The sequence below is a fragment of the Fundulus heteroclitus genome, chromosome 20, assembly GCF_011125445.2.
Source record: "Fundulus heteroclitus isolate FHET01 chromosome 20, MU-UCD_Fhet_4.1, whole genome shotgun sequence".
Lineage (NCBI taxonomy): Eukaryota > Metazoa > Chordata > Actinopteri > Cyprinodontiformes > Fundulidae > Fundulus > Fundulus heteroclitus.
The window spans coordinates 34,924,579-34,947,389 of record NC_046380.1 but is presented as its reverse complement, the minus strand read 5'-3'; the positions used below and the strand labels follow the sequence as shown (position 1 = coordinate 34,947,389).

The 22,811-nt window shown below is 38.3% G+C and overlaps 1 protein-coding gene across 1 annotated transcript; it reads right to left on the bottom strand.

Moving 5' to 3' along the window:
• Positions 1-32: 32 nt before the first annotated feature.
• Positions 33-22,398, bottom strand: LOC105926008 (inter-alpha-trypsin inhibitor heavy chain H3). The gene is made up of 22 exons (XM_012862146.3): positions 22,245-22,398; positions 21,300-21,329; positions 21,002-21,025; positions 18,461-18,615; positions 17,320-17,424; positions 16,413-16,575; positions 16,208-16,318; positions 15,958-16,086; positions 15,758-15,874; positions 13,071-13,239; positions 12,834-12,959; positions 12,154-12,335; positions 11,869-12,054; positions 11,630-11,769; positions 10,561-10,721; positions 7,788-7,823; positions 7,634-7,699; positions 4,397-4,510; positions 4,105-4,306; positions 3,374-3,546; positions 1,419-1,530; positions 33-1,271 (listed from the first exon to the last, which is right to left on the bottom strand). Exons 1-22 carry the CDS (start codon positions 22,359-22,361, stop codon positions 1,133-1,135), a joined length of 2,757 nt encoding a protein of 918 aa, XP_012717600.2. The 5' UTR covers positions 22,362-22,398; the 3' UTR covers positions 33-1,132.
• Between the last annotated feature and the right edge of the window lie 413 nt (positions 22,399-22,811).

Below are 22,811 nucleotides of genomic sequence, written 5' to 3'. Positions count from 1 at the left end.
GTTTTGTTTTTGACCTATGGTCCACTTAGTAACCTACAGGAAGTCCCACTAAATAATTTAATGATTTAACCATTTGTTCCCGCATACAGTCTGCATCACCAGTCTAAATAGACCAAGCAACACCCAGACTCTAGAAATGTGTTTTATCCTAGCACAGGGACTTATTTTAGACAAAGAAAATGTTATCTTTACATTCCACACTGACCATATTGTGATTGGTAGGCTGCCGCGTTGTGCATGGCAGCTTCGTTGGCATTATGGCCGTAGGGAGGTGTCGCCTCTGATTACAGCTTAAATGGCCTCTGTGAGTGAACTTGGCTGCCTTTGCGTGTTATATGATAGGGGGAAGAGCCCATGGCAGCAAGTACTGCTCCATGAAGAAGAGTTAAAATGATGCATGCTTTCACGGGTATTCAATGCTGCAAGAAAAAGTTGCTGGTCGTTTTTGAAAAAGAGTTACTAGAGGGATCTGAAAAAGTTGCTAAGCACAGAGACAATGCAAAGTTAAAGTTCATGTTTATGAGTGCTCATGTCTGACTTTCTTAGCTGTTAAAAAGAGACATTTATGGTGCCTGCCAGTATTTCTTTGCACTTTGGTTTTACTTATTTGATTCTGGTAACTATTATTTATCAGTAGGACATTGCTTAGTGTTATTTTGGTATAAAGAGGCAAAGCGACCTGTAGTGCACATTATGAAACTCTTATCTAAACTTATGTTGTTGTGTGTTTTAATAATCTGGTTGTTTTTACAGAATAAAAATGTTTTAATTGATTCATTTTAAAAGAAATATTGCCAGTTCAAATGTTCGAACCACTCTTTGACAGCCTTAATATTAAACATTTGTTGCTAGAGCTCATTATTGCTATTGAAAATGTAACTTAGTATCCTGAATACAAATCCATATTTTATTCCTGTTGTGTTTAATCAACAGAGACCTGAATCTGTCCAAAGCTCAAAAAATAATTAAAATCCTAACCCAGCTGATGTTTTGAGTGTTTCTAATAATAGAAATCGTACACCACATTTTTTAAAAGCCGGTTTTCCTTTGCTTGAGTGTCATGCTGAATTTCTTTGTTTTTATGATTTTGATTTTGATCAAATTAGTATTCGCATTGTTGTGCTAATTGCTTTCAAACAGTTGTAAAAAGGCCTGACACAATGTAATCTGTTTCAACTCCGTCGATGAGGCCTGATCCATTATTGTGGATGAACCAGCAGGGCACATTTTCGCCGTTCTTTATGTCCCTCCTGAAGTCTCTCTGCCAGCCTCTGTGAATCCAGGAAAACAGGTCAGGGTGACTGAACCAGGCGATCGACGCATGCACAAAGCTATGCCTATTCAGACATTTATCACAACCACTAAAGCAAAAACTTGAAGATCGGGCACACACAAAGTTAAATGAGGCTTTACCTTACCTGGTTACATTGAGCTCTTGTCCTTTTGCAAACATGGTGGCGTCTGGTTTCTCTGGGGATTCTCCAGGACGTAAGCCTGTCACCTCATACTCAATCCCGTGGTAAAACTGACCTGAAGGAGGATTTAATGTAAGGACAGTTAACTTCAAACACTTAGTACAGGTAAGGAAATCTGCATCAAGGTGATTATTTCTGTCCTAAAGTTAGGCCAGGCTAGTTTATTTGCACAGCAATATTAACACACAGGGTAATTTAAAGAGTATGACAGGGAAAAAGGGTAGCTTTTTATTTAACCTTTACGTATACAGGGTCCCTTTACAAGAGAAACCAGTTTTAATCCAACCAAAAAGTGTTATAAAGAAAGTGATGATACAAATAATTCAAACATTTGACTCATATTAAAAAGGTTCCTAAAATATAACCCAACAACAAGAGAAAGTTTCATGGTTTCTTAAAATACGTTTATGTTCTAGTATCAATTTGAATCAATGTGGATACTGTAACTGTAACAACGTTTCTTGGCAATAAATCATATATATATATATATATATATATATATATATATATATATATATATATATATATATATATATATATATATATATCCCAAAATTTGAATGGCCTTTTTTCACAATCCTCATGTGGCTGCAGTGTTTCCTGTGGCTTTTGGATCTTTTCCTATGAGAATTTTTCCTTCCCCTAATGTCTCCACTCATGTACTCGTATACAACATTCTGTAAACAGTCAAGCTCTTTGGCGATGATGTTTTGTGGCTTATCCTCAAAGTGGAGCATACCACTGCGCTGGACGGCTGTCAGGTCAGTATTCTTTGCCATGATTGTGTTTGTCGTCAAGCCCATAACATAGAACATTTACAATTGCTATGTTAGTTGCCAGAAAAACGTGTCTTGCCATCTACGAGGGATGGGGAGGGGGGTCTTACTTCAAATGGAGGATGTCAGCGGGAGATAGACTGGTGCGGCTGCCGCAGTAATGAATACGCTGCACTGATAGATGTAAATTATCAAATGGGCTGATCCTCATCGACAATAAAACGGTTTTGGATCAGCGGATTAGTTCCTAACAAGTCAGGTGTGATGGTCCCTAAGGAGGAGACGATCACACATGTCCAGCTGTGTAAGGTTGGAGGGAGCGTGTTTTCATAGATCCTTCTGACCTGCTGGCATATGACGAGGAAAGAGCCGATCTGCGTATGTAATCAGAGCCAAACTCACATTAGGAAAATGGGACTTTCCTTGGAAAAACATGACATGTTCTGGGTGACCCCAAGACTTTTGAGCAGTATGTATGATCACAATAATCATCAAAATGATCAAATGTATCACTGTGTGTGTAAGGAATTTATACAACATAAGAGCTTTGCCTTTTGAATTCATTTACTCAAATTCATCAATTTTACTTTGATGAGGCTCATTTACACACATGCAACAAAACATTAGCGCTTTCCTGCTCGTATAGCTGTGCTAGATCCTTACATATGCCTGATTTTGTGGCGTATTCCTGTGTTGTCTTAAACAGGATCTCTGTCGAAAACACCAGTACACTGTAAAACGCAACATTGAGTTTAAAAACTTTAGTTGAGCAGAACTCAATTCCTATCAAACTGTTGATTATACTAATTTTAGACGAGTGCTGTAAACTGTTAGATAAAAAATGCCTGATAACTTTAAGTTGATAACATTTGAGTTGAGTCCACACATAAAAAATAAGTATTTGAAAGAGGTGGGGACTTGTGCAGATCACTTTAACCTCATTGGCTGAGTTTTTTTTTTTTTTTGGCCATGGGTATGGTCAGACAAAACCATGACTTACAGGGTTAGGGTTACATTTTTACAAGTTTACAAAAAATGTTTTTTTGAGGCAACAAGTTTGAATACTTTTTTAAATGCATCTTACAGTCTATAACCAGAAGTAAAAAATACTCCATGTTTTACCTAGCAAGCCATGCACAGAAGGTGACAGAAGGTGGGTATCCAGGGTGTAGAAACCAAGGTAGTCCCGGTGGTATGGGTGGTTCTTCCACACTTTGTGCAGCAGGATCACAAACTTCACTGAGCCCTTCAGTGTTACGGTCAGGCTGCGATCTTTGGTGACATGAATATCCACACTGAAACAGATCGCGTTGAAGACCGTTACAATCATCCCGATCTAGAATATCAATTTAAACGTTGTCATGTAAGCGTGGCAGTTTTTAAATGGAAAATAAGGTTTAATAAAATGTTGCTTTTACTGCAGGAACAAGTTGGCTGCTTAAAGGGGTGATAGCTCTTGTGCATGGATTAACCCGATTGGACCTCCTTCTAATGTCCTCTCAAGGGAGGAAAAAAATGAATCAATACGTAGACATGTGTGAGCAAATGCAGGATTCGATATGAAGGTCATCAAAGTAAAGTTGAATTGAAGCTGCATCTTTTTTTTTTATCACTAATTTACACCAGACAAAAATAATGATTAAGAAAAAGTGTTTTTTTTTTCCTAAAACATGGAGCTAAGCCAGTTACAATTGGGCATAAAGACAGCATGCACAATTTCCATTCATATTGATCCAGCTTTCCCCACCATGTTTTTATAATACATCTTAAACCATTACTGAAAAGTAAAAGTTAAAAGGACAATAAGAAGAGGTCAGCTCATGAGTTCCAGCTGCTATAACTGGATTACTCACTTGGGTCCTTTAAGAGAGGCTGTATCTGCCCACAGCAGCTTGACCTCTTTGCCATCCTGTAAGATTGAAATATACTGAGTGGTCACCTGCAGCCTGACCCCCAAAGTCTGGTGGATGATGCCGAAACGCCAAAAATAGGTGTTCATTTTCCCATTTGGGGGGATTTTCTTGTCTCCGATGATCTGGCCATTTACAAAAACACCTGAGGAAACGTGATAGGAATGTGTACAGGAGAGACTGAACTTCAAACTTCAGGAAATGGACTGAAGGCATTGAGAACTGGTTTGCTGACCTGTTTCTGGATCTCGGACCAGGTTTAAAATGGTTCCTGGTGCGTTGTTGATGTTGAAGCACAGAGAGTCGTTTCTCTCAGGAAGCTCGATCACGAAGTGGGGATCCCCATCCACTGCAAGCAACAGAATACGCAGTAACAGATACAATTAAAATGCATTAAAGGCTCTACTTACAGTAATTCCAAAAAAGTTACAAAAAACAAAAACAACTGGACTTTTTCCGAAGTTTGAAGATGTTTTGCTTCCCATCCAGAAAGCTTTCTCAATTCAAAATGTCTCGAGTAGTGTGGAGTTCCAAGCTTTATAGTATGCAATACTATAAATAGTATAAATACCATAGTATTCAATACTATAAGTAGTATAAATACTATAGTATATAATACTATAAATACTATAAAGCTTGGAACTCCACACTACTCCAGACATTTTGAATTGAGAAAGCTTTCTGGATGGGAAGCAAAACATCTTCAAACTTCGGAAAAAAGTCCAGTTGTTTTGTTTTTTTTTAACCTTTTTGGAATGACCATGACCTGGATGACTTACAGTGATATTTCAGGAATATTCAAGTTGAGGTTCTGTTCAAAGACCGTAAGCCGTGAAAGTCTTGGCTGCACTAGATTACTCTCTTGGAGTCTCCAATTAGTGGAAATCCTAATTAATTTATCCCACAGGCTAAAGCTCAAAGGCAATCTGAGAGAAAGATCACGCGTGTGCTGCCTTTAAAACATGAAGCTTTGAATAGTTTTAACGTTTGCATTAGGTGGTAATGTCCACAGATGCCGGTGTCAAAACGATGTGCCAACCGTGATCGTTTTGTGTGAAGCAAACACTGAGAACAGAATATGTAAACCATCAGATAATTACCTATAAATATGCAGGAAAAAAAGCTGAAATCAATCTGCTTTTTGTTTGTTACATCATTGTACTTTATAAGTTGGTTTATTAAGTTGGTTTGGATGGAAACACTTTAAATTTACCACTCTTAATATGTGTTTCAGTGTTCCAGTTCACCTATTAGTTTCAGCCTCTTGGACCGTCTAATTCAGATTTACATTAATTGAAGATGCCAAGAGAGGGTTCTATTAGTAATTACCTTTTAACAGAATCTCTGATCAAGAATCCTGAAATATCTTTCAGCAGTGTTCAGGTTTTTCATGTGGGGCATATGGGCAGTTTCCCAGGGTGGCATTAAAATGGGTGCACACGAGCACTATTTAAAACTATAACATATTTGTCTGTAATTTTTGCTCTTAACCAGTTTTTTGATGCTTTTATGCATGTGCATGTAGGGAACCCCACTTAGTGCTGAGATTAAGGGGATTAGTCTGTGTTTACTTTCAATCACCAAGGAAGGTGGCACAGGTTATTCTGTGGCATATTTGCCTCCTTTAGCTGGAGAGTTTGAGTTATTGTATTTGCTACACCAACCTACAAAATTTCAAGGAATTGCGTTTTCACAGAGTAGGACCATTTCTGTCGTTATAGCCTCAGCTGAGAGCGGCAGAAGGAGGGATTCTCCCGGGGCTCCATTGCTACTATAATTGCCACTCTCTTTAAGTATATCAGCTGCTGGTGATTGAACGGTAAATGGACCGCACTTTTCTAGTCATACTCAAGGCGCTTTACATATATTTACTATTTAAAATGAATATTACATATTATCTGAATATGGCGTATTATCAATAATTGAGCAATATTTTTATTTTTTCCCTGTCTGATAAGTTAATTCTCTTTTGCTATAGAAGCTAACTTTAAATTAGCTTTTATTCATATTACCAAGCTAGTGTGACTCTGTCTATGAGAGTTTGTGTTATTTTTGCACCCAAATTTTCCCTTTGTGGGACAATTAACATGTTTCTTATCTTATCTTACCTTATCTTATCTTATCTTATACATATAGTACATACAGAGCAGTGCAGCCCGGATCCTAATGAGACAGAGGAAACTCTATTGGCTCCCTGCATCCCACCGAAATTAATTCAACTGATTAATAACTTTCAAACACGTGACAAAATTATTTTACCACAAGAAAGAGGTTGGGTCTGAAAACAAACGCCTTATTTAAATGCTATTTTCATAATTACTATAGTCTTTGTGTAGCTCTCAAAATATTTCATATGTCTATACTATATCAATTTCTGGCGGTATAAAAAGGCATTGCTTACATATTGAATCATAACTTTATAACACATATACAATGCATATTTGCATCACGGTCACATCCCCAAAGGTAGGTAGCCTCCTCATTTCAGCCAGGTTATGTAAGTAGGAGAAACGTTATGGCACTCTTATTTGAAATTTGAAATGAAATTTATTCGAACATGATACAAATATAAAAATAAAATAGTGCACAGTAACAAGAAGTGCATAAGAAAGAAGAGAAAATACAGATTTTTTTTGTTTCAGTTAACATATCATGCTCAAAATGGGGTAGGAAGAAGTGAGAACTTATAAACTCCTACCCCTAAACACTTGAGACTTTCGAGTCCTACTGTCATTAAAGAAAAAAAATCAAAATCAAAGTGGCAGTTAGAAGTAACAGTTACTAATATTTCCCTATACATTTTCCCATTTTATGTTGGTTTATCTTTCTAAACCCTTACACCAAGTTATTATCTTCAATACACACCTTATTGCTTTCTGTCCCCATGTGTGTATCTATTGAAAATTACCTCTTTGTACTTTCTTTTGAATTGTGTTAAACTATTGCTTTGTTTTAAATCTTCATGCAACTTATTCCATAACTTTACACCTTTAATTGAAATACAGAAGCTTTTCCTTGTTGTTCTAAAATTGCGGATCTTGAAGATTGAGTGACCCCTTGAGTTATACCCCCCTTCTCTTTCAGAAAACGTGCTCTGTATGTGCTCAGGTAACAACTTTTTTGATACCTTGAACATAAATTGAGCCATTTTAAATTCTACAAGCTCGTCAAATTTGAGAATTCTGGATATTATGAAGAGCGGGTTTGTATGCTCATAATAACCGACATTATGGATGATTCTAATGGCTCGTTTCTGTAGGAAGGTTACCGGATGTAAAGAGCTCTTGTAATTAACTCCCCACACTTCACAGCAATATGATAGATATGGTAAAATCAGAGAGTTATATAGAGTATGAAGTGATTTAGCATTCAATACATGTCTAGCTCTAGCCAATATGGATATACTTTTTTTCTAAACTTACATGTTTAGAAAATCAGAAACCAGGACCTAGTCATTCTCAAACATACTCACCCAAATACACTGGAGACGGCAACGCCTGTGCGTAACTTCTAGATGCAGGGACTGCCTGTGCGAATGCTACACAACAAAATACAGATAAAATGCCAATTAACAAAATATCCAAACTCTGTTTTTTGATCTGTATTTTACAAAACGATTGCCTCACCCATTGGTCTCCCTCGTTCTGCTTGCTGTCTTTGCTCTGTCAAACAACATCAACATATAGAACTTGAATATCCACTTAGAAGAAAAACATGCAGGGAATGTCAATTTAATTACCATCACTGCAGTTGAATGTGCCGCAGCAGGTCAAACTAATTTCTATATCGGGTCACTTTGGCATCATGAAAAAAGGCCGATTGCATGTGTATAGATGATAGTTTTGATTTCATAATTTCATTTCAGTTCACATAGAAATATTTAAAAAATGCACAGTAACATAAAAGTAGAACCCTTAGGCCCAGTTTATACAGTTTATCTGCAACACAAAGTTGATATTGGAGTGAGTTACACTTTAAACTCATCATTCTCCATCTAGTTTTGGACATTTCTAGGTTGTTTTACTGTAATGTGTTGTGTGGAAACTGGCATCTAGTGGCAGGATGCTATTACTACACAGTTTAAAAAAATCAACATTTGCTACAGTAGGCACAGTTTTAGACACTTTATACAATTTAAAAGGATATATGCCTATACTTTATGACATAATATGTCTTTTTCGGGTCTTTAGGGCTGAATAAATTGCCTTGACGGGCCGAATGGCAGCCACTGGCCTTGAGTTGGGCAAGGCTGTGCTACAGTGTCATCTTTAGTTGTACGGTCATATTCAATAAATGACCTTGGGCTCACACTGACTATGGTGCGGGTTAAAGCCTGGTTTATGCTTGACGCATATGCTAGGTTTGCATGGCCATAGTACGTCATTTTGGCTTCCACGCCTCCATGGAAAAACATGGCAGATGAGCAAGCACTCCTTCTGGTGGAGATTTGTAAATATAGATATCATGATTCAGCCAAAAAAAAAATCACCGTGATCAACAAGTTGTTAACAATTCCCAGACAGAAATCACCTTCACTCTTGGAAGAACGTAAGGGGCTTAAAATGTTGGGAACAACTTCGGGTGATCAAAACATTGTTCCTTTAAGCCAGGCCAATAACAACCCTAACGACTCCTCGTTACAGAGGAGTGGACCAGTTTCGGTCCAATCTGCTGGTTTAATGGCTTTAACGACCGCCCATTACTAAGGGGTGGTCCTGTTTCGGTTGAATTTGCATGTTATCTAAGCCATTACGAGGCCTTCGTTTGGTAATGGTATAAAGCTTGTTACTCCACATTACTCCAGACTTTTTGAATTGAGAAAGCTTCCTGGAGAGGAAGCGAAACGTCTTCAGCTACGGAAAACAAGTCCAGTTGCTTTGTTTTTATTTATTTTTTCTTGGAATGACCATGACCTGGATGACTGAGAATCTTCACCAGCACGTTGGGAACAACTGTGTTTTTGTTACTTCTACGTGTAGTGTGTGTGTGTGTGTGTGTGTGTGTGGGGGGGGGGGGGGGACACTTGGCATAGGAATCCCAAAGAGGTTAAAAAAATATAACAACTGGACTTCTATTCTGAAGCTGGAGATGTTTCGCTTCCCATCCAGGAAGCTTTCTCAATTCAAAATGTCTGGAGTAATGTGGAGTTCCAGGCTTTATAGACCTGCTGGTAAGCCCTTTTTAGAGCTTAGATTCACATGTAGATTCACCTGGAGCTGATCGCCCTTCACAATGCAGAGTGGTTGGGCTCATCGTTTGCCTGCCTCACAGGAGGAACATTGTGGTCACATGCGTGGAGGTGTGAATTGGGGTGAAACTTGGCAGGAATCAAACCTATCGTAAATGCCTTCCTTCACGTCTCTCTCAAACCATCTGTCTTTGTCCAAAATGTGAACATTTTGGTCCTCAAAAGAGGGTCCTTTGTCCTTAAGGTGTAGGTGGACAGCAGAGTCCTGTCCTGAGGAGTTGGCTCTCCTGTGTTGAGCCATGTGTCTGTGGAGAGGTTGTTTGGTTTCTCCAATATAAAGATCAGAACATTCCTCACTGCACTGAACTGCATACACCACTCCGCTCATCTTAGGCTTGGAGGTTTTGTCCTTAGGGTGGACCAGTCTCTGTCTGAGGGTCCTGTGGGGTTTAAAATGTACAGGGATCTTGAGTTTAAAGAAAATCCTCCTGCATTTTTCAGAGACTCCAGCAACATATGGGGTGACAATGTTTTTGCGCTTGTTATTCCCTACGTTCTGTTCTGTGACGTATCTTTTGCAGAACAGAACAGACGTCCTGTCTTGCACCTGACTTTTCCTTTTTGGCTTGTGAAATTTGGGAGTTTGAGCCAGAGTCTGCATCTGGCCAAACTTCTTTGTTGTGGAATTCTTTTTGCAGCATTTGTTTGGGGTACTGCTCCTTACCTGCAGTGTATTATTCAGTGTGAGCCTGGTAGAATATATGTTCAGATGAGGGTTGTTTGTCAAATTAAAAAGTATCTTTTGAAAGTAACAACCTTTAAGCAGGAATTAAATATCCTTTCATTAAACTCATTTCATTGTTGATTATTGGAAATGTTTTCATTTAATGGCCTGGTGTGATTTTGATCTTAAATGTCCTCAAATCATGATTAACTCAAAAACAGCTTGAAAACCCCAGGCTGTATGTGAATAATCTACCTAATGTGGTTTACGTAGTGAATTGAGTCAGGAAAATAAATAAACTTCTCAAAAATGCATGTATGTATGTATTTATGTGTGTACCTGTGCGTGTGAAAGGGTTGAAAATGAATAAATGAAAGTCAAAGTACTTTGTATTTTAAACAAGAATGTGTCTGTGTGTGTCAAATAGATCAACTTAATTCTTCAGCAGAAGCTTGACTGAATAAGCAAGGATATTTTTTTGCTTTACCCTCGGTCAGTTTGTCAGCGATGAAAGAGCTGTCTGGTTCATCGCCTTCTTCAGGCTTGGTGACCACCATGGAGGTGAGAGGAGTGACAAAGCTGTACTGCAGGGACATTTCCAGGGCCTTGGCTGTGGCGTTGGCCTTTTCATCTGATGCCCCAGACTCACTGTAATGAGAGAAAACTATAATGCCTATCTTGTAGTATATATTAGAGAATTAGCATGGGTTTCTTTCAAATGGCTGACAAATAATTTGAACTTTATATATAAGTTATGTAAATATAATGTAACAGTATCTCTCAAAACCTACACAGCAGGGAAAATCGCTGTTAAACATATCAACACAATGGCTATTTTTGGGGTTGATGCAGGGATTTCTAGCAAGGCAAATGTTATTGCTTTTGCAACTCTGATTGCTCGAAGGAGAATACTTTTAGAATGGAAATCCCAATTTCCACCTAAGGCATCAATGTGGCTTTCCGATATGATGATGTTCCTAAAGATTGAAAAAGTGAAATACTTTCTGAAAGGATCGACAATTTTTTTTTTATAAAGTATGGGGCCCTTTTTTGGGTTATTTTGATAAACTTGTAACTCTCCCTTCTCACTAGTAAACAAGTCCCAATGTAGAGTGTTTCCATTTTGGGATAGTAACCCCCCCCCCCCTTTTTTTTTTATTTTATTACTTTTTATTCCTCCCAATAATTTTTTTTTCTCTTTGCCAGCACAGGGATAGTTGGGGTTGGATGGGGTTTATAAAAATATAAAAATGTTGAATTGCTGTGTGCTTCTTGTTATATTGTACACGGTCAAAGGAATTGTAATTACTGCTTGAACACTAAAATCTGAATGCTATTGTACATCTGTTTTAACAACAATAAAAAATATGTTAGAAAAAAAATCATATCAACACTTCTCTTAGCAATTATAGAGATGAAATCCACATATGATAGTAAATCTAATTTTCATAGGCCCCTTGGAAATACATGTACTGGGACAAACTGATGTATTCGCCACTCATTTTCCTTGTTTCTAAATTTCAAGAAACTAATATCACTATCATTTAGTAACAGACCTCTTCTGCAGTAACTGCTGGATGGTAAGGTAAGCCCAAAGACGCTCAGTGAAATCGCCAAAAATGTAACTCTCATCGGGGTACATCACATTCCAGTCAACCACAGTGGCCTGACCTTGCACGTTGAATTTTTCTTCAAACTACAGAGAGAAGACCAGATACAGAGACGTTATCCTTAAAAAGACTAATAAAGATAAATCTTAACACTTTAAAATAAGGGATAAGCATTGATTTCTTACTCCCTGGCCAACGACTTCCACCAGGAAGTTGTCTAGGTCGTTGTCCATCAGCCGACCAGCCACCACAATCTCGGAGCCATTGAACAACTGAGGGAAGTGACTGGTGGTTACATAATCCACTGCATTGTCTGGATATTGCAGGTCTATTTCTAAGAGCAGCGGGCTGGACACTTCATCGTAGAATCCCTACAAGTAAATGCAGACCCATGCGTTTAGAAATTCATACATTTTTGGAATGCAAAACAAAAGATGTTCCAGCCACACAAACCCAAATGCACATTTTACCTGGAGCTGAAGTGCCGCATCTGAAGCTTCGAAGATTCTGCGAGCCAATCCTTTGTTCTGTTTGCTCATCACGTCCAGGAAGTTGTAGTCGACATCATTTCCGAATCCGAGACAGAACAGAGACATGTTTCCCCCGGTGGCGGAACGCACATTCTCCTGAATTGTTGAGATGTCAGACACTCCTTCAAATATAAAAAGTGTATATACAATATATGAGTTAAATACTAACAAAAGCAACAGCATAAAGCAGGTTTAGGGGAGTTGGGGATGAGGATACGGATGGAGTTTATACACGGCAATAGGGGAAGAATTGCAAAAAAAAAGGTTTAAAACATATTATACTCATGAGATAGAATGATCCTGTGAAAGTCTTTATATGTGGCATGACTTGAAAACTGCAATTCATTAATGATCCCCATCTATTCTGACTGATCCGTAGCTATTTATTTACACGTGCAAAGCTTGTTGAGACACAAACCAAAAGACCACTTTATTTTATTTGTTACAATATATTAAATTTAGTATTATCTCTTTATAGTCTATACATATGAACAAGTTTGTCTCAGTCTATTACATAAAACCACAATCCAAGTCAAGCTGTACCATCAGGATTTGTGACAAGATTTAAAGAATATGAATACTTTTGCACTGAAACATTTGGGCATATTAGGCTTTCTTACCAGAATTTGGCATTCCATCAGTCAGTAAAATTATCATATCGATGCTTCTCTCAGGTAACAAGTTCCCCTGTCTGTCTTTGACCAGCATATTTATTGCTTGTAGCATTGCAGCATTGATATCAGTACCTTCACAAAAAACAAACACAAGAAAAAAGAAAAAAAGATGTCACTTGTTTACGTCCAACATTACATACGGGATGTTTTGTATAATAAACTGCCACTTTTTATTGTCTTGACCTCCATTGTCTACGATAGTTTTGACATAGTTCATTGCTGCGGCCACATTTTCCTTAGTTGCTTTAGTAAGAGAGTCCTTCCAAGATAAAATACTGGTGTCGAACTGGATGAGAGCAAAGTAGTCCTCTTCGTGAAGATCCGGCAGAATTTTCAGCAATGCCTCACGTGTCTGCAAAAGATTTGAGATCAGAATGTGTCCATGCCAGCACTGATACAGCAACGTTCACAATTACATCCCTGGTAGAAAAATAATAATTAATTAATGAAAAATGCTTTCAGACAAATGCTAACTTTTTTTGTATTAAACCTTTAAAATCTTTGTGACATGAAACATTTATTGAGAAAGATCACATTTTGAAATAATTGTACTTTTCATTTTAAATTATTGGTATATATATATATATATATATATATATATATATATATATATATATATATATATATATATATACCAATAATTTAAAATGAAGTGTTCTTTGCAACATGTACTTTACATGTTACAGCACTACAAGGCTGAATGAGGATCCAAATGTATCCAAACACACTGAGGAAGATGGTAAAGCAGGAAAGGAAAAAGGTCTGCAGCAAAGAGTGACATCTTGGGGGTCAATCAATTTCCCATGTCAACTGCTTTTTCCTTAACAACGCATCACTATCACAACCTTTTTACCGGAACTGTGCACTTTGGTCAGATGCAAATCAATCAGGTGCTGCTGATGTGGAGTTATTAGCTGTGTTTCCATCTAACTCTCATGCGAATTTTGAGCGAACTTTTAAAATATTGCAAAAAAGAAAATGTGCATCAGACGCATTTCCGTTTACTTGGTTTGTTGCAAATTACACAGGATACGCACATCATAAAGTTGTCATGCGTTGATGTTGGCTGTAATAAACTGAAAGTAGATGCTGCTAACTAGCACGGACCACAGATCAGTGATGGAGTGAGGCTTTAATGAATGTGCCGAGATTTTTCTGTATCTCTGCACACTCACCTGCTGTTGCTTCCACACCTGTTTTCGAGCGTTATGGGAATAACGCCGGCAACAGAAACAGCTGATCAGTCATGTGAGGTAAACGTTCTCCACGTCAGAACTGATTCGACAAATTTGTTTCCATCTCCTCTTTACCGCATTTACCCCTTGCGATACTTTAAATTGCGCATTAAAAATGTTGATAGAAACGACACTATTGAGGCTTTCTCTCATTTTACGCTGAAAGCTGCTAAGTTTGGTTTCTGAAGTGTCCATCCTTCTACCTCATGTGATAGAGGTCAAAGGTTGTCTGCCTTTCAGACTCAAAGCCTTCGTGGGTAGCAGCGGGGTGCTTTCGCAGAGGTGCTCACTGAAAGCAGCTCGAAATCGACCCACACCTGAAGCTCGGTCCACTGCCCGCAGCCTGGGATTTAGCGTTAAATCAAACATGTAAAAATAATTTCAATGTGGTTAAAAATCTTCTCGTCGCTCCCGCCACGACTGAGGCTAAAGGTTTCGTGATGCTGTAAATCTTAACTCTCTGACTTAAACTACCTGGGCAAAGCAGCAGTCTGCTATTCTTTTATCAATGTTTTATTTATAACAATGTATTCTTTATCGTTTACCATTTTTCCCAGAAGGGGCCATCACTGGCAAGGAGCGAGGTCATGTGCGAACATGAAATGTGAGGCCCTGCTCTTTTATATCAATACGTATTTACATTACAGATTGCAGATTACCTTAATCCATCTCTAGATAGATCAAGGGTGTCAAACATACGGCATGGTGGCTAAATGCATTATCATTATTCAACAATGATTTATTTATTTTTTTCCCTGTGTCCTGTCTGGCAATGTGGCAATAAGAATTGTTGTCTTAATGCAAAAAAGAGACATGTCACCCATTGATATATATATATATATATATATATATATATATATATATATATATATATATAAATCATAGCAACAATAAAAAATGGCAAAATTTGTTGGATTGTACTATACATTTTTTTTGTGCCTTGACATAAACAGACACAATCATATATTGCAAATGCTTTTAGAAAATAATTTAAATAAATTGGAGGCCTGTGGCCCTCTAGTATCATGAGGCCTTGTGCGGTTGCCCGATTCGCACAGTCTATGCATCGACTCTGTTCGCAGATTTAATGTGTCAATGTCGCAAACGGGGCGTGAGGGATGAGGGCTAAAGCCACCCCCAGGAGACGTTTCCCTTTTCCAAAGATTCTAAGGCAGCTGAATCATAAAACGGGCAAAGATGATCCGAGTAGAGAAGAGCCTAGCCGGGTTAGCTAAAAGGAGCGGGGTCGGTGGAACAGCGCCTTATCTGGAAAAGTAGAACCACTGCAAGGTACGTTGGAGGTCCTGTGACTTGTGGGCATGTTTCTGTTCTGAAGAATGTGGGAACCTTGTTAAAATGCACAATATAAAAGACTCTTATCAAGTGAGTTTAAGTATCAATCTTGAGCCCCTGACTGCCAAAAATGGTTGAAAAATATTCCTATCAAGCACAGATACTATTTCAATGTAAAGTAAATAAATAAACAAAACAAAACAAAAAAAAAAAAAAAAAAATATATATATATATATATATATATATATATATATATATATATATATATATATAATTATTATTATTATTTTTTTTTTAGTTTTTTTTTTTTTTTCCTTCTGAAAAAGCTCAAAGAATTTTCACCTGTGCCATCTTTCTGCCATACATCGACCCGCTCCTGTCGATTACAAACACAACATTCTTTGGCACTCTGGGCAGGTCAGGGGGTGCAAAGAAGTGCACAAAGTGGCCATTTACAATCTAGAGGGAAACAGTCATAATTTGCATTAAATAGCATAAATATGCATAGATCTTTAAATCCGTAACCTGAGTTGATAGCAAACCTGAATCTCTCCAAGGCCCTGCTGTCTGTTCACATCATACTTAACAATGAAATCGCCATCAATCAGTGTTCCATCACAACCTGGGCACTTTCTCTGCTGCTCCAGAGTTGGGGAGAAAGAAATCTGGGCCTGACAAGAAGAGAAACACCGTGAGTAAGACATTTGTATCAAATTTAGAACAGGAAGGGAAACACTGATCATTTACTGTAAAGACTTATAACTACAAAAAAGGTCAAGTAAAGTCAGGTACCTTTTTGTCACTGACTGTTTTCTCCACCAGAGGGAGCAGTTCGTTGGAGAGGAAAGTAGCATGTGCATCAACGTAAGACAGGCCCTGAGGCTCATAGATGTTTGTCAAAATCTGTTTCCACACAGGCAAACACAGACACACAGTTTGTACACACATCCATCAAATCATCATAAAGAAGGGTTAAATTCATCATCCGGTGATTCACCTGGAACTGCTGAACCAGACTTTTGGGTTTAACTCGGATCAGAATCTCATACTGGCCCAATTTCCTCTGAAGGAGCTCCTCATAAGTCAGAACAAAAGTCACGTTGCTTTCAGCTGCAATGCTAACGGACACGGAAAACTTCTCCATCTTCCTCCCAGAAGCCCTGCAGTAAAACACACGTACGGTTTATTCCTGTGTTAGTCATCATGGGGCTACCGTGCTCTGGGGGCCCTTTGGATGTCTGGGGGACCTGGGGGTGACGGGGGTCTTTGGCTCCTCACGCCCTCTATTGAGCATTTTTATATGGAGAAACACCTGCAGGTGTTTAAATCCAGGTGATTGCAGTTACACAGATATACAGATACACTCTATATTTATTTACCACTAAATACATCTTGCATAAAATATTATTGTGTATTTGTCAGCGTTGTTGTTATATATTTGTTGGTTATTTGTCCCTGTAATACTTCCTCTGTCTCTCTATTCTTTTCTCCTCTCCTTTTAACCTTTTGCCTCATCTCTCCCTTTTGTTTTACTCTTTTTTCATTTCATTTCCATCTTTCATTCTCTACTTGTGAAAGTAAATGTGTTGGGCTTTTCCTTTTACTGCTGAGAAAACAATTCTGGGTGCTACACTGCTGGACAGGACACACATCTTTGTTTTAAATATGGACAAAAAAAAGTCCTCACTTTACATCAAAGTCCCCACTTTGGTGGTAAAATATGAAAAACATGTTCTCACTCAGCAGCAAGTACAAGAGTACACACACACGCGCACACATACAGACATCTCTATCTGCTGGCAAAGCTAAAATGCTAAATTCTCTATCTGTAAAGGGCGTGTAAAGGGCATTAGTCATACAAGCAACTGTTGTTTGGGTTTGTACGGGTGTCCTGCTTGACTCACTTGACCAAACCCGCTGTCTGTCCAGACGATACAGCTTTCTGGTATTGTTTCTTAGCTTTTTCCTTTTCCTTCACCACTCCGACATACACCTTCTCTTCAATTTCCCTGAGAAGCATAAGCACAAAAGACCACATTATTCACTTTAAAGGTGAAATAAAAAACAATTTTATTCAATTTTATTTATATAGTGCCAATTCACAACATGTCATCTCAAGGCACTTTACAAAATCAAATTCAATTAAATTATACAGATTGGTCAACAGGTTTCCTATCTAAGGAAACCCAGCAGGTTGCATCAAGTCATGACAAGCAGCATTCACTTCTCCTGAAAGAGAGTAGAGCCACAGTGGACAGTCATCTGCATTGTTGATGGCTTTGCAGCAATCCCTCATACTGAGCAAGCATGAAGCGACAGTGGAACGGAAAACGCCCCTTTAACAGGGAGGGAATCCTCCAGCAGAACCAGGCTCAGTATGAACGGTCATCCAGAATAAGTGATTGATTAAGAAGTTTATTTTTTGAGGACTGGTCCAAAGATTACAACTTCTGCCTTCTCAGAAGAAGGCAGAAGTTGAAATTTAAAGGAAATTTAAAGTCATCCGGGTTTTGATGTCATCAAGACATGCTCGTAGTCAAAGTAATTGATTGGATTCATCAGTGTTTATGGATAAATATAGCTGAGTGTCATTAGCATAACAGTGAAAATTTATCCCATGAGAGAGAGAGAGAGAGAGAGAGAGAGAGAGAGAGAGAGAGAGAGAGAGAGAGAGAATTGGTCCAAGGACTGAACCCTGTGGTATTCCACAAGTGACCCTAAAGTTTAAAGAAGATTTATATTTAACATGAACAAACTGGAATCTGTCCGGCAGATAAGATTTAAACCAGCCTAATGCATTTCCTTTAATTCCTACAATATGTTCAAGTCTTTCTAGGAGATTACTGTGATCAACTGTATCAAATGCAGCATTGAGGTCTAACAGGACAAGTACAGACACAAGTCCATTAACTGAGGCCATGAGAATATCATTGCTTGTATTGTCAACAACTGCTACCTAGTTTGTTGACACAAAATTTATCCCTTTTTTTTGCTGTTTTTATTTGTATTTCAGAAGATAAAATTAGAAAAAAAAATATTGCTTACATGCTGAAATTTGTTATAAAGGCAGACTTAGGGAGCTCCACTTCAAAAAAGATTTCCTTTGATGTGTTGGCTTTGTTTAGAGCTACCGAGGTCATGACGGTGTGGGCGAAGCGGGACGTCACCGTGCAATCCACTGTCACACTGTGCACCTCCACCTGTGGATGGAAGGCAAGAAACAAGTACAACAGTTAATCCAAAATGTAAATACACGCATCCATATTGTTGACTTTATAAACTTGTTAATCCTTAGTGTTTCTAAATAGCTCTTGGCAAAAATGTTGAGACCCTTTAAACTATTTCCCCTTTTCTCAGTCTGCAGCCACAAACTTCAGTGGGAATTTATTTGGAAAAAAGAAAAAATATTGCATTATTTTGAAGTGGAAGGAAATTAACAGCATCACTTTGTGGGGATGCTTTTCTTCATCAAGGACAAGGCAACTTGAAATTGATGGGAAAGTAGATGGAGGTAAATACAGGGCCATCCTGGAAGAAAAGTCTAATTTTCCTACGCCATTTTGTGTGTTGTTCTATCAGAGACATCCCAATGAATCACATGGAACGTTGTGGACAGGGGCGAAGAAAAATGTGGAAAACTTCAGATAAATAAAGGAGTACTTGTGCTATAGACTGTAGATATTGTTCATCTCCTGTCAAATAAAATAATGAAGAAAACCACCTAAAGTTCTTCGTTTGTCTAAACAAAACTGGATCTGCTATTGGTTCGCAGTTTCACTGATCTTAAGTAGGCAGATAGAGTAAGTGTTTAAGCGTTTTACTTAAAGAAATTCATTTTATACCACTCTTTGAAGTTGGTAAGGTGGTAAATACATAAAAACACTGCAACTTGGGAAAACAAGGACTGATTATTAGAATCTTGAACCCAACAGTTACATCCAGCCTAAGGTGGCGTTTTACACAGGATGAGGACATCCGACAGCTTCCTGAAAGGCTCCGTTTGTCATGAGCTCATCTTTTAACATAGTTATTTTGGACATAAAATCACTGTAACATTTTATATAATTTCCATGCAAGAGATGCCAAACATACTGCAGCTAGGAAACAGTATTTAAGAGACATTATGTCACCCCCTTACACCCTGGGAGTGTTATAAGTCTATGTGGATGACTCTTAGTGTGTTTTTACAGCTTTGTATTTCTATCAGTTTTTATTAAACTAAGATGTTTCCGATCTGTTTTGTTCCATTAGATCAAAAGGCATTGAATCAGACTTTGTTCTGTTGTGACATAGTTTCAGAAGGAAACCGAAAAGGGCATTTTAGAGCACACTTTACTAACCATACTAAATGTCAGACTAAAAGAAAACCCTTCACTCATGATCTACCTCAAAGTTTCATGAAAGTAAGCATTGACATAATTACTGTGTCTCGCGAAAGTATTCATATCCCTTGAAATTTTTCCCATTTTTCATTTTACAACTTGAAACTTTGATGGATTTCATACGATAGAGCAACTCAGGGTAGCAATTTTAGCATTTTTTTGATCCAAACACAGCTACAAGTCTTTTGGGAGTATTTCTACGCTATCTTTGCGCTTCTGTAGTTTTCATCACATCGCAAAACACATCGTGCTCAGTCAGTTCGGACAGAAAGTGTCTGTAAACATCAATTATCATGTCTTGCAACACATTCTAAATTTTGATACTGGTCTGAACTTTGACTGGGCCATTCTAACAAATGAACATGCATTGATCTCAATCTTTCATGTGTAGATTTGGCTGTATTCACAGAGTTGTACTGATGGAAGGTGAACCAGAGCTTAGGTTTTAAGTCTTTTTAAGTCTCTAGGAGGCTTTATTCCAGGATTGTGGCACCATCTATCTATCTATCTATCTATCTATCTATCTATCTATCTATCTATCTATCTATCTATCTATCTATCTATCTATCTATCTATCTATCTATCTATCTATCTATCTATCTATCTATCTATCTATCTATCTATCTATCTATCTATCTATCTATCTATCTATCTATCTATCTATCTATCTATCTATCTATCTATCTATGCTTCCTTGTTCCTGATAAAAGAATACCCGCAGCATGGCATGGGTTTGAATTGGGCTTTAATGCACTTTTTTTTAAATCTCTATTGATCCTGTTATTTTCCCACACATTTTTATATTTTATCTATTTTGTCTCAGCATCTTTTTGTTTGTATTTTAGCTTGTGAAGCACTTTGTGCACCAGATGGATTGTTGAATGATTGTTCATGAGGATCGTCCGGGCTTGGTAGATCTGCAGCTCTGCCCATCAGCTGACTTGTGAAGGTAACTGGCAGCACTGGGGGCTGAATACAACAACACCGCAAACTTTTCTGGGTTTCATACGTTAAAAAAGTGGCAAAAACAATGCATTATTCTCCTTCAACATCCCACTTATGTTCTACTTATTATGTTTTTAATCCAGAGAAGTCATAAACCATACATTGAAGTTTGTGGGTGTAACCTGATAAACCGTGGAAAAGTTAAAGGGTGCCATCACAAAGCATTGTATTTCATTGACAGAAGAGACAACATTCCTACCGTTGCCTCATTTGTGCTTCTTTTCTGCAACAGAAAAAGCAAACAAATAAACAAAAAAAAAAACAGAATATTGCTATTTAAACATTGGGGAAATTGCAAAGCAAACGTTTCACTTTAAATTCTTTGCTGTTAATTCGTGCAGTAAACTAAGATTTATTTCCCTCTTAAAGGATACGGTTTGAGCTTTAAATATTCCAAGCGTTTGTCTGATTTGGCACATATACTCGTTAGTAAATGATCAAGCCTTATCAATTCTTTTCACCAATATATAAAAAAAAGAAAAGTTTCAGCCAAGTACCTGAAGCAATTTTGGAGTTCCTGACATTTCCTGAAACACAAACAATCAAGCAATCATTTATTTGCACAGCCCTTTGCACAGTCGTTAAAAAGCAGGCTAAACAAGGTAGATCAAACCAGTCCTGTAATGGACTGGTGCCCTTCCAAGAGTGTGCCCAACCTCTCAACCAATGACTGCTGGAGACAGGCAACAACCACCCCCCCCCCCACACACACACACACACACACACACACACACGAGCAAGCGTATATAATGGATGGAAGGATAGAAAAAAACAGAAGTGCCACCCCATTTGTAATTATTAAAAGCCTGTCTAAGTGTTAAGCTGTGATTTAAAAACGATGAGTTCAGCTATAGATCAAAGACCTGGAAGCTGATTCCATAAGAAACAACCAAAGCTCGGCTGCCTCAAAGTTTATATCTTGTCCATGGAACCGTGAGGAAATGTTGACTATCAGAGCTGAACCACCTGGTGTGAATACAAAAAGCTTAATGACTTGGATAAATAAATATGGGTTCTTTAACAACCAATAATACAAATTTTAACTCTATCCTAAAACGCGCAGGAAGCCAGTGTAGTGGAAATGAATGCGGTATGATGTATAATAATCCCGTCTTGCCGTGTGAGGTAAAGGTGAGCTGCTGTGTTCTGTTAGAGGCGACTAAGGAATGATTTGGGGACACAGACACAGAAGCAGCTCCAATACACAGATATAAAGGAAAAAATATGGATAATTAATACGCTACTGCAGGTTGTAAGCAAAACAAGATAAATGTACATTCTGCGTCACAAATAATGCACATGTTGAAAGTGATTCATATCGTGGTTAAAAATCCGTACTAATCAGGAACCAAATGAAAAGGGCACCGCGCCACTTTAAACATTTCTATAAGAAGCTAAACTGTTTGATTTGAGACCGATGAAGGTTAAACGTGTAACGGTACCTCTGGAGCTTCAGTGTCCTCAAAGATGACCAGCGTTCCAGATGTTGGGCTGGTGAGCCAGAGGCAGCCGCAGCCCCACAGCAGCAGCAGCAGCCGGATACCCAGCAGACCAGACATGACCAAACTTCTAACGAACACTGACTCGCTTCAGAGCAGGGGGAAAGAAGTCCTCTCTGCTCCCGGTAGGAGGGACAGAAGCGGGGGCGGGGGGGGGGGGGGGGGGGGGGGGGGGGGGCTGGTGCGCTGCCCCTGAGTATTGACCAAACTTTTTGGGCTCATTGGGCAGGAGGCCCGGACGTACAAACATGGTGCTCACGAAGTGGAAAGAAAGAAAATGTGCAAATATCTGAATGCTTCTACTCAAACCTAACATGTACCTAAGCTGAATGTGTGATAACAAAACACAACATAATAACATCTACAGCCTTGTATAGTGAATGAGATAATTATATCTCAACCACGTCACTTTGCTTAAAGCACAGTTAGGTGCTTGTATTGTGGCTTAGTTATCCCTAAAAAAAAAAAAACAAGTTAAGTGTGGGGTGTTATGTTGAAATACTGTGCACT